Source organism: Phyllobates terribilis, unplaced genomic scaffold, assembly GCF_046119375.1.
Source record: "Phyllobates terribilis strain yellow unplaced genomic scaffold, ASM4611937v1 Scaffold_1__5_contigs__length_1240528914, whole genome shotgun sequence".
In the NCBI taxonomy this organism is placed as follows: domain Eukaryota; kingdom Metazoa; phylum Chordata; class Amphibia; order Anura; family Dendrobatidae; genus Phyllobates; species Phyllobates terribilis.
Window position 1 is genome coordinate 479,387,242 of NW_027362761.1, and position 12,370 is coordinate 479,399,611.

The following is a 12,370-nucleotide window of genomic DNA, read 5'->3' on the forward strand; positions in this document are numbered from 1 at the left end:
AAATACAATCAAAAAATAAAGCAAACGCAAGTCTTTGTAAAATTTTGTGATAGGTGTATACAGTTCCAATTCCAATTTATGCATCTCCATGGTTACAGACTACAGACTAGGACAATGTGTAGTCTGCTCATGCACCTTTTCCTGCTAAGAACATAACCAAAAGGAACCAACATTTGACAGCAGCATCAGGCAGCACAGGGCTTTTTTTTGTTGTTGCCTGTAACCATGGAGACTCATTGGTCTATATTTGAGCTGTAGACACAAAACAGTAGGATATATTTAAATAAACAGGGTCTTCATTTTTTTGTTACTTTATTGTATTGGGATACTAAAAATCACACTGCAGAACTCTACATTGTAACATAATATTTCAGAGCCGTTGTGAGGGACTTCTAGACGCAGGTATTCCAAAATATAATAGTATTGGAATTGCTGGCTCCAGGAGCTTTTCAATAAAAAAAAAAAAAAAAATACAAGAAATATTAAGTTTCCACATGATTGGCTTGAGGACACATTTTTGGTTGCCAGCAGACTAAACATTCACTACAACATAAAAGCAGCCGGCAGAGTGTACTACGACCACGACTACAGAGAAAGCAGAGAAATTCTACAAACCCCTCCATTAACAAGTGATATAGAAAAATGAGCATTTTCAATAAGACTATGTATTTAAGCAATTCCAAAAAGTACTGTAATATGAATATATCATCAGAAAATTACCAATTATTTTAATCTTGTTTTTATGTTAAATGCATTTAAAAAAAATTTTTTGTGGATTTTCTACAGCACTATACAGTCCACACCAAAAGTTTGGACACACCTTCTCTTTTAAAGATTTTTCTGTATTTTCATGACTATGAAAATTGAACATTCACACTGAAGGCATCAAAACTATGAATTAACACATGTGGAATTATATACTTAACAAAAAAGTGTGAAACAACTGAAAATATGTCTTATATTCTAGGTTCTTCAAAGTAGCCACCTTTTGCTTTGATGACTGCTTTGCACACTCTTGGCATTCTCTTGATGAGCTTCAAGAGGTAGTCACCGGAAATGGTCTTCAACAATCTTGAAGGAGTTCCCAGAGATGCTTAGCACTTGTTGGCCCTTTTGCCTTCACTCTGCGGTCCAGCTCACCCCAAACCATCTCGATTGGGTTCAGGTCTGGTGACTGTGGAGGCCAGGTCATCTGGCGTAGCACCCCGTCACTCTCCTTCTTGGTCCAATAGCCCTTACACAGCCTGGAGGTGTGTTTGGGGTCATTGTTCTGTTGAAAAATAAATGATGGCCCAACTAAACACAAACCGGATGGAATAGCATGCCCCTGCAAGATGCTGTGGTAGACATGCTGGTTCAGTATGCCTTCAATTTTGAATAAATCCCCAACAGTGTCACCAGCAAAGCTCCCCCACATCATCACACCTCCTCCTCCATACTTCACGATGGGAACCAGGCATGTAGAGTCCATCCGTTCACCTTTTCTGCGTCGCACAAAGACACGGTGGTTGGAACCAAAGATCTCAAATTTGGACTCATCAGACCAAATCACAGATTTCCACTGGTCTAATGTCCATGTCTAGTGTTCTTTAGCCCAAACAAGTCTCTTCTGCTTGTTGCTTGTCCTTAGCAGTGGTTTCCTAGCAGCTATTTTACCATGAAGGCCTGCTGCACAAAGTCTCCTCTTAACAGTTGTTGAAGAGATGTGTCTGCTGCTAGAACTCTGTGTGGCATTGACCTGGTCTCTAATCTGAGCTGCTGCTAACCTGCGATTTCTGAGGCTGGTGACTCGTATAAACTTATCCTCAGAAGCAGAGGTGACTCTTGGTCTTCCTTTCCTGGAGCGGTCCTCATGTGAGCCAGTTTCTTTGTAGCGCTTGATGGTTTTTGCAACTGCACTTGGGGACACTTTCAAAGTTTTCCCAATTTTTCGCACTGACTGACCTTCATTTCTTAGAGTAATGATGGCCACTCGTTTTTCTTTACTTAGCTGCTTTTTTCTTGCCATAATACAAATTCTAACAGTCTATTCAGTAGGACTATCAGCTGTGTATCCACCAGACTTCTGCACAACACAACTGATGGTCCCAGCCCCATTTATAATGCAAGAAATCCCACTTATTAAACCTGACAGGGCACATCTGTGAAGTGAAAACCATTTCCGGTGACTACCTCTTGAAGCTCATCAAGAGAATGCCAAGAGTATGCAAAGCAGTCACCAAAGCAAAAGGTGGCTACTTTGAAGAACCTAGAATAAAGACATATCTTCACTTGTTTCACACTTTTTTGTTAAGTATATAATTCCAAGTGTTAATTCATAGTTTTGATCCCTTCAGTGTGAATGTACAATTTTCATAGTCATGAAAACACAGAAAAATCTTTAAATGAGAAGGTGTGTCCAAACTTTTGGTCTGTACTGTATTTATTTCCAAAATAAACAATATTACAATTTTTACATTTACTTCTAGGCTCACTCTTTTTGTTCTGCAGTCTCATTTTTATTACCGGTAGAAATCCAATGACTGACAACACCTCTATATATAGATACCTTTTGTTACAGGCGGACTCAATGTTAACAGACAAAGCTCACCTCCTCTCCTTCCCTCCACTAACAACTTTATGCAAGTCAGAACACACCTAGAAAACCTCCGCATTGCTGTATGTCCATGCTGCTGCTGAAAAGAGCAGGAAGTAGGAGTCTAGTATTAAGCCTAGTTCCTATTATTTTTAATATAGTGACATGGAAAATAAAAAACATTATTAAAAACTGTTTAAAACATAAAAGACTGATTTAAACAGTAAGTCATTTTCTGATGACACATTCCCTACAAGACAGAGTTTATTTTACAGTCAAGTGAACACCAGCAATTCAACAGTGACGTATCGTTACTACTACTGCTAATTTCTAAGTACCAGGACTCCTGACTGATCTACTTATCCCGCCATTTACGCAATACTTCACCACCTGTCGTCGGAGGCTGCACACTAATCTGTACTCTTGGTAAATTAGATTACAGGCTCTTTGCTTTGTGTATATAAAAACTGTCGCGTTTGTGAACCATAAGCTCAATGCAACACATTTAAGGAATAACAGCGGAGTCTTCACTTCTCAATTGTGAATTCTGTAAATAATATGACCACACCGTTTTCATGACTGTATATATTGAGATGAAATGTGCTATGTAGGGTGTCGGATCTCTTCCAGGAAAAGATTATCTGTCTTAGATCACATCTGTAAGAAAGTCTTTCTATTGGGCCAAACAATGGATTGTCTCATCATCTTAACCCCTTCCCACCATCCGCATACATACAGTATACAGCAAAGCGGCAAGGAATGTACAGAGTAGGGGGCAAGGAGTTCCCACAAAGCAGCGCACATGGACAGCGTAGGGGGCAAGGAGTTCCCAAAAAGCAGCATACATGGACAGCGTAGGGGGCAAGGAGTTCCCACAAAGCAGCATACATGGACAGCGTAAGGGGCAAGGAGTTCCCACAAAGCAGCGTACATGGACAGCGTAGGGGGCAAGGAGTTCCCACAAAGCAGAGTACATGGACAGCGTAGGGGGCAAGGAGTTCCCACAAAGCAGCGTACATGTACAGCGTAGAGGGCAAGGAGTTCCCACAAAGCAGCGTACATGGACAGCGTAGGGGGCAAGGAGTTCCCACAAAGCAGCGTCCACGGACAGCGTAGAGGGCAAGGAGTTCCCACAAAGCAGCGTCCATGGACAGCGTAGGGGGCATGGAGTTCCCACAAAGCAGCGTCCATGGACAGCGTAGAGGGCAAGGAGTTCCCACAAAGCAGCGTCCATGGACAGCGTAGAGGGCAAGGAGTTCCCACAAAGCAGCGTACATGTACAGCGTAGAGGGCAAGGAGTTCCCACAAAGCAGCGTCCATGGACAGCGTAGGGGGCAAGGAGTTCCCACAAAGCAGCGTCCATGGACAGCGTAGAGGGCAAGGAGTTCCCACAAAGCAGCGTCCATGGACAGCGTAGGGGGCATGGAGTTCCCACAAAGCAGCGTCCATGGACAGCGTAGAGGGCAAGGAGTTCCCACAAAGCAGCGTCCATGTACAGCGTAGAAGGCAAGGAGTTCCCACAAAGCAGCGTACCTGAACAGCAAAGTGGGCAAGGCGTTCCCTCAGAAGCTAGAGCCATCAGCTGACATCCTGCTGCAACAGCTGCTGGCACCGATTGCAGTCAATTATCCCTTTAGATGATACAACGTATAGCGACTGAGCACGGCGTGTAGATGATTGTTAGACGGACGGGGCTCGCTCTTTCACTCCATCACCCCTCCTGACCCACCCACCTCTCTGGCAATGGGAGGAATACCAATGGCCTATGGGTCTGCAGGCTACAGGGGCCTAAGCAGGGTCTATCAAACCTTCTGTGTTTGTAAAACGTACAAGTGCAATGCAGTGAAAGTGGGACCAAGTAAAAAAGTTTAAAAAAAAAGTCCAATAAAATCTGTAAAAGTGTAAAAACAAATCAAAATAACGGAAGAACATTACGTCACTAAAAAAGCTGGTAACAGTACGGTAAATGACATAGAAGAAGAGATAACTAAAATACATGGCAAATATGTCAGGGGTTTTTCAGTCGTACTGACGCATAAAAAAAATACATAATCCGAGCAGCCAAGACAGTAATTCCCTGTCATTGAAAACCTACAGACTCTCCATTGTTAGAGGAATGGTTTGCAGTAGATCTGATCCAGCGTATGGAAATGTTAATAGATCAAACACAGGAAGAGATAAAAAGGTTTATTAGAATTCTTAGTTATCTTCCCCATCATATAGGGACATTTTGAGAAGATGTACACTGTGTATCCCCTCGCAGTAAAATCCATTAATTCCACTAATAATATCTTATTGACTTTTTAATCTGTTGGCATCATACACTCCTTGAGAAGAACATGCTTTCCCGAGGTTAACTACTAAACCTTCCTTCTTCCGCTTTTCTATTTTCTCTATTCATCCTCATACAACAGAACTTTCTTATGAGACAAAAAGGTTGTATGGAGTACACAGAGTTGTCATGTCTTTTCATTTACAGGTTTCCTCAATACTAATTTTGAAGTACTTCCATGTCACTTTGTCATTTTCCTTTTACATTTACTGTTGTGCGATTACTGTTATACATTTTCCATTGAAGAACCAATAAAACGTAAAAAAAAAATAGTGCTCTTTTCCGTCTGATCCTTACTGTGAGTCCAAACAGTAGTTTCTGACCACATATGGGGTATTGGCATACTCAGAAGAAATTGCATTACAAACATTAAGGTTCTTTTTCTTCTGGTGAAAATGAAAAAAGTTGAGGCTAAAATAATATTTTGGTGGAAAAAAAAACAATGTTTAATTTTCAAGGTCCAAATTACAAAATTCTGTATGGTAACTGTGGGTTCAAAATGCTCACTAAACTCCGAGATGAATTCCTTGAATAGTGCAGTTTTCAAAATACGGTCACATGTGGGGGGCTTGGTGTTTGCTAGCGGTTCCAGCCAACCGTGCACTCTAAAAGCTAAATAACGCTCCTTCCCTTCTCAGTCCAAAAACAGTAGTTGTTGGGTATTGCCATTTTTGGGAGAAAATATGCAACAATTGAGACCATATTCTCTTATTATCTCTTGTAAAACTGAAAGATTGGGTTGGGGCTAAAGCAACGCTTAATAATAAAAATTTAGATTGTAAATTACATTGAAAAAAAATGGAAATTTGTTGCTAAGCTTTTAAGCCTTATAATATACAAAATATCAAAGACTTTTGGGAAATGATGCCAATGTAAAATAGACATAGGGTAAATGTTATTCAAGGCATAAAAAAAAAGTTTAATAATTGCTAATTCTACAAACTTTTCAGCAAATTTCAGATATTTTCAATAAAAAAATGAAAACGTTATTGACCTAAATTTACTACTTATATAAAGTTCATTGTGTCACGAAAAAAAACACAGTCTCAGAATCACTGGGATATGAGAAGCAATCCAGATTTATTAACACACAAATTGACATTTTAGATTTGAAAAGAATAAAAACTGGCTTTGGCAAAAAGGGTTTAAAAAGGGTAAAATTGCAAAGTGATTGGAATAACAAGCAATTCACATTTTATTAAGAATGGAGGGATTTTTCATTATCCTATCACCCATGACAGCACCTACAACGAGTGAGGGGATCCACCCTTCCAGGACAGGAAACCTACAGAATAAAAGGGTGGCGCCTCTCCACCACCTCAGTTGGTTTCCTATCCTTGAGGGGGAACCTTGTTAATATGGCAGCAGAAGAAAGAAGAGAAGATTATTCCCAATGGGAGAACCTTAGACAGGCTTACCTGTTGAAGATCCGGATATGACTGAGCGGCGCCCTGCCTGGGGTCTGCGGCTCCAGCTCCGTGCATCAGTGGAAAAGCTGCTGTGGAACTGCGCCCCTATCTGGGGTCGGCAGACCCAGCTCTGCACGTCAGTGAGAGAGCAGCTGTGGACCTCCACCCCTGTCTGGGGTCGGCAGCTCCAGCTCCGTGCATCAGTGGAGAAGCTGCTGTGGACCTGCGCCCCTGTCTGGGGTTGGCAGCTCCAGCTCCATGCATCAGTGGAGAAGCTGCTGTGGACCTGCACCCCTGTCTGGGGCCTCATGCCACATCTTAATGCCTCATAGCACATCTTAGTGCCTCATAGCATAGAGCTTCATAGCACATCATAGTGCCTCATGGCACATCATAGCATAGTGCCTCATAGAATAGCGCTTTACAGCACACCATAGTACCTCACAGCGCCTCATGGCACATCATAGTACGTCATAGCATAGCGCTTCAAAGCACATCATAGTGCCTCGCCTCATGGCACATCATAGTGCGTCATAGCATAGCGCTTCATAGCACATCTTGGTACATCATAGCATGGTGCCTCAGGGCACATCATAGCATGGTGCCTCAGGGCACATCATAGCATGGTGCCTCAGGGCACATCATAGCATGGTGCCTCAGGGCACAGCTCTTCATGTCACTTAATAGTGCCTTGTGGCTCATAGCACCTCACAGTGCCTCATAGCGCCTCACAGTGCCTCAAAGCGCATGTTAGTGTCTCAAAGCACATCATAGTGCCGATAGCTCTTCATAGCATAACATAACATATAGTGACTCATAGCATATCATAGTGCCTTATGGTGCATTCATAGTGCCGTATAGCGCCTGTTAGTACCTCATAGCGATTCACAGTGCCTTTTAGTACCTAATGGGGCCTCAGTGTCTCTCAGTGCTTCAGGGTGCCCCTGTGCCTTGTAGTGCTTTTATAGGGTGTCTGTGCCTCATAGTCCTTCTTTGTAAAGGTACTGGTTCCACAACTAAGTTTATGTCTGACAAAACCAAGTTCAGCGACTGTAAACTGTGCATGGTAAGCTTACCGGATTCAGGGGGAAAAATATCCTAGCCTCTATTTTGAGACAGAGGGTAGCAGTATTCCTGGCTGGTGCTCGGTGGAATGCCGATTGGAGGCAGGTGACAATAAGAGCGCTTCCTTAGTTTTGCAGGTTAATAATAAACCTTGTAGGGTTTCACTCATAAAGGTAGGAGGCATCATGTAGTGCTCATACAGCCATTGTGGGTTTGGTCCAATCGAGCGCAGTTTTATTGCTTTATACAGGTTGCACAGAAGTCGTAAACATTAATATTTCTGGTCTTGTCCAAGCTCTGACTAAATAGGACAGACCCTGACTACTCATATACAAATCAGCTAACCCAGCTTGATCAAACAAAACAATATTTATCAAGGGTAACCACTGATACTTGTGGAGTTCTGGCCTGTGTCTCTGATTAGCTCCAAGGCACATACCATCTGCTCTGCTCTCCAGCAGTCGGACTAAGGTGAATGCCTAGCCTGCTCTGGTGCTTAGCTCTCCAGGGGCCCTAATCAAGACCTGTAACGCTATTATTTAACCCAGTCCTTCCTGTGTTTGCTACAACCCGAAGGCGCTGTAGAGATTCCTGAGTTAGATAATTGGAAATGGACTCTAGAAGACCTGCTAGTAAATCTGCAGTTCCAGATTGCGATATCTATAATATAACCGGGGATGCGTGTTTCTGTCCGAAGCCTCGATTGCGCGTCACGCATACGCAGTCTATCTGGCTCCAGACAGAAGCAGGCATCCAGCCTTTACAGGTAAGAGGAGGTGTAGGGCGCCGGAGATCGCACGGTATGCGTAGACACAAAACGCATACTGCGATCTCCGGCGCCATACTTACCTGACCGGGAGGAGCGTTGCCGCGGCACCTCTCTTCGCTGGAGACCGGGGGCGGAGTGAAGGCGTCGGACCGGCGCGTGCGCATAGCGCTATCCAGCGCCATTTTACTGAAGACACATTTACAGTGTGTCTTCCGCAAAATGGCGCCGGACAGCGCGGTGTTCCAGCGCCGCACTCCTCCCCCGGCCTCCGGCAGAAGAGGACACAGCAGCGCTGGAGCACAGAGAAGAAAGGTGAGTATAACTGTATTTTTTTCGTATGCGTGTACAGTGTGAAAGGGGTGAGGGGACCATGCATATATCAGGATTGGGGGGTGAGGGGTACCACACATACCAGGATTGGGGGGTGAGGGGTACCACGCATACCAGGATTGGGGGGTGAGGGGTGCCACGCATACCAGGATTGGGGGGTGAGGGGTGCCAAGCATACCAGGATTGGGGGGTGAGGGGTGCCACGCATACCAGGATTGGATGGTGGGGACAGGATGGGGGCAGCACAAATACAAGGAGGGGGGCAGCACATACCAGCATGGGAGACCATATACCAATAAAAATGATCGCCACCCGAGCGCAGAACGGGTTCAATAGCTAGTAGTAGTATAGGCGTTTAAGGAGGTACACAATCAGGTTCCAATTCACATGAAACATCAAATTTCCTGAGAATAGTTCTTGGCATAAAATGAGGATTTAGGCTTTCAGTTTGTCTCCTTCCATTCAGATGTTAATGAGCCTTAAGGCTTTATGGAGAATTATAGTAGTTAGGACAACTCTCATATCGAAGGAAGAGGCATTGACAATAGTTTACCTCAACTATTTCAGAATTATGGGCAGATCCATCGAGCGCTGCTGAACTCACTGGGCAGTGAGTAAGAGTTGTGGTCTCCCAAGGTAGAATAAGGAGTTCTGCTATATGTCAAAATTAATAAGCAGTCTGGCCACAACTCTGAACAAGGCAATTGCTGTTAATAACTCTAATCTCCTACATTCCAGTAGTAGCATGGTCACGGGTACACACCCGGGGGCTGCCTCTAAAGACCCGGCAGTATATAAGAAAGCTCCATTCATCTATACATGGTCACAATGTAAAGGTCTTATCATACAACAGAGTAGCTTTATCTTACATAAACCATTATGGAGGCACTCTGCCAAGATCCCTAATGACACTTATGTCTAATCAGTTCAGATGGCGAAGTCTCACCTTTTATCTTTAACAGCACCTCATATAAAGAGGAAGAGAATTGCAAGTGGACCTTTTTAGCCGTAGACTACTGGAACAGTGTCCAACCTTCATTAAATAAGCAAGGAATGTGAAAGTGAGCTTTGGATCTAGGCCCATTTTCAGTCCAAAGATGGCACCCTGGGATCTGAATCCAGTGCTTACGGCTGTAACAAGCCTTCGCTTAAACCCATGGATTCAGGGTCTTCACATTAAAGACTGTTATCCCGATGGCCCTGACTTCAGCATGGTAAGTTTATGACATTCAAGCTTTTTCGGTTAATCCTTTGTTTATACAGATCCTAGAAGATGGGCCGGTTCCGGAGCTACTTTATCTTCCGAAGATGGCTTCCAATTTCCATAAAAGTCAGGAAATTATGCACCCTACTTTCTGTGCTAATCTGGGGAATCCATGGCGGAATAATAAGAAAGCAGATGTCCCCATGAAGCATTATGTAAGGTTGTGATTCAGTCTTCACCTTGCACACTCTATAGACACTATAGGCTTGATCTGGGATCTTCTGCTGTCCTTCCTTTAGGAAAACTGTCCTACAGGCTGTGGTCCCACCCTAACTTTAGAATTTTTTCTCTGTAAATCTCTCGTTGTAGGTGCTGTCATGCGTGATAGGATAACACTAAATTACTTACCGGTAATGTGATTTTCCTGAGCCCATGACAGCACCCTTATATTCCCTCCCATCACTGGTAGAAGTTGATCACTTTTTTTCCTTCATGGTGTTTGATTCACGTGGTGTGTAGAAGGAAAAATCATGGGATAGATAACTATTAAGTAGTGTCCTCTCATGCTCTGTTAACAACTGGGGTGGTGGAGAGGCGCCGCCCTTTTATTCTGTAGGTTTCCTGTCCTGGAAGGGCGGATCCCCTCGCTCGTTGTAGGTGCTGTCATGGGTTCAGGAAAAACACATTACCGGTAAGTAATTTAGTGTTTTACAGTTTACTGTTGTTGCTTAGTTTACCGGCCACCTCTGCTGGATCCCAAAAGGTGGCCGCTCTCCCAGGCAAGGAGTCCAGATCCTACATGTTCTTTTTCTAGAGAGCCATGAAGCTGCCTGGATAACTGCAGCTTGGAGCATTGGAGAGCGCACAGTTCGGACCAGCAGCACAACCAAGCCGCAGGTCCGAACTGTCAATCAGGAGTGCAAGACTGCTCAGCAAACAGGTGGTGGGCTTCTGAAAAAAATACGAGACAACCCCTTTAAGCAGCATCCTGGTGTATTATACAGTTCTGCACCAGTGCTGCGGACCTAGGATTTTACCCTTCAAAATGAGGTTCTGCAGAAGCCGAGGTTTGTATTATAAGGAACAATGCGCTTAGCACTGGAATTTTTCAATATTCACATTCTTAATTTCCACATTATTCATCACGCAAATCTGGAAACAGGAAAAGAGCCCATGTCTCCCAAACCAACCCAATACCTCCATTAAGAGACATAAGCCTCTCCTCACATCCAAAAAATAAGAAAAAAAAAACTAAAAAAAAGTCTAAATGATTTATTATGATTTATTAAGCCCATTAGGAGACTTGCGACTTTAGGGGTATTCGGTTTCCTGCATTGTTATTGCTCCTCCATTCAACTCTCCTGACCAGGGAATAATAGGGACACAAATCCCCCAATCCAGTCAATAGGTGATCGCTTAAGGGGGCTGGAATAGCCCTTTAATGAGACACGTTTTGCTCACTGATCCTCACATGTACAGTGCATAAGTCACATATACAGATGGCTTAAATTTAATTAATTTAGTGAACATTACCTCTCTCTGAGGTCAGTGATTGTAGTTTCTACAATGGATGTAAAAAAGTGATTGATATATATAAATGAGAATAATAATAATTCTTACCATCAGACCAAACACAATCTCATCAGCTTTCTTAGTTTTCGACTTCTCCTTCATTTCAGAAATACATAGGAGGTAGCTGTTTGGGGTGTCAGTAAGGAAGGTCTCAGCCTCCAAAGAATCATCAATGTCCGTCAACGGGCTGACATTTATGATCGGCTCAGGAAAAAAAACAAAAACACATGTGACTTAGAGAAAGTGTCTCAGTCCAAACTAAGCACATAGCCTTGTAAAGGATACAACCCCAAAAATAAAATAATCGCTCCTTTAGAGTATGTACACACTGCACATCTTGAGTATTTGCAGCAAAAATTTCCTCACCAAAATGCCACACTTAGAAGAGCCCGCAAAACAAATGAGATTCCTGTAGTCATTCCTCATTTTATGCAAAGCTGTTTCCTGCCAAAAGATGCATTTTTGGTGCAGAAATTCCTGCTCCAAATACTTAACGTGTGCACATACCCTTAGTGTGCTAATCGCTGCCTGGTGACTGACAGTGCTGGCGAGCCTGAGCTCTCGCTGCAGACAGTGCTAGAGTCAGTGCTGTCAGTCACCGGTCAGGGAGGAGGGGCACGCAAAATCAGTGGCAGGAACGGTGCACCGAACACCATAATTAGCATATCTGATTAAATGTCAGTGACTGCAGGATGGAGGCAGTGATTAGATTACTAAAGGGGTGATTGTTATAGGGGCTATATCCCCCACAAGGTTATGTGCTTAGTTTGAACTGTGAGGATGGGCTGACCCACATCTCACAACGAAAGAGGATATAATGATCTGTTTCCAAATTTCCATATGGGATGGTTCGTACCAAAATACCCACGGATACACCATGGTCAGACAGTTTTCTCCTCTTAGCTTAAAAGGGAACCTTGTGATTACAGTGAGCGGTGACTGATCCAAGTCCCAGTGCCGCCCAGATGACTTGAAGTGAGCGGCTGCAGGGAGGATAGAACTTCAATTTCTCCCTGCAGCTGCACTTCCAGCCTAATATGTTTAAAACAGTATTTAAAGAAGTTGTCCAGTACTTTATATTACCCCACCAATGTATCCCCCCCCGGGGCCCCTA

At 43.5% G+C, this 12,370-nt stretch overlaps 1 protein-coding gene across 3 annotated transcripts in view; it reads right to left on the reverse strand.

Annotated features, from left to right (window-relative positions):
• The window catches only part of MSH3 (mutS homolog 3), a 252,919-nt gene that overhangs the window by 230,835 nt on the left and 9,714 nt on the right, over positions 1-12,370 (reverse strand). For all 3 annotated transcript variants that reach the window (XM_073679269.1, XM_073679248.1, XM_073679259.1), the window contains exon 7: positions 11,305-11,448. In XM_073679269.1, coding sequence (XP_073535370.1) covers positions 11,305-11,448 — 144 coding nt within the window. The remainder of the gene's footprint in view (positions 1-11,304; positions 11,449-12,370) is intronic.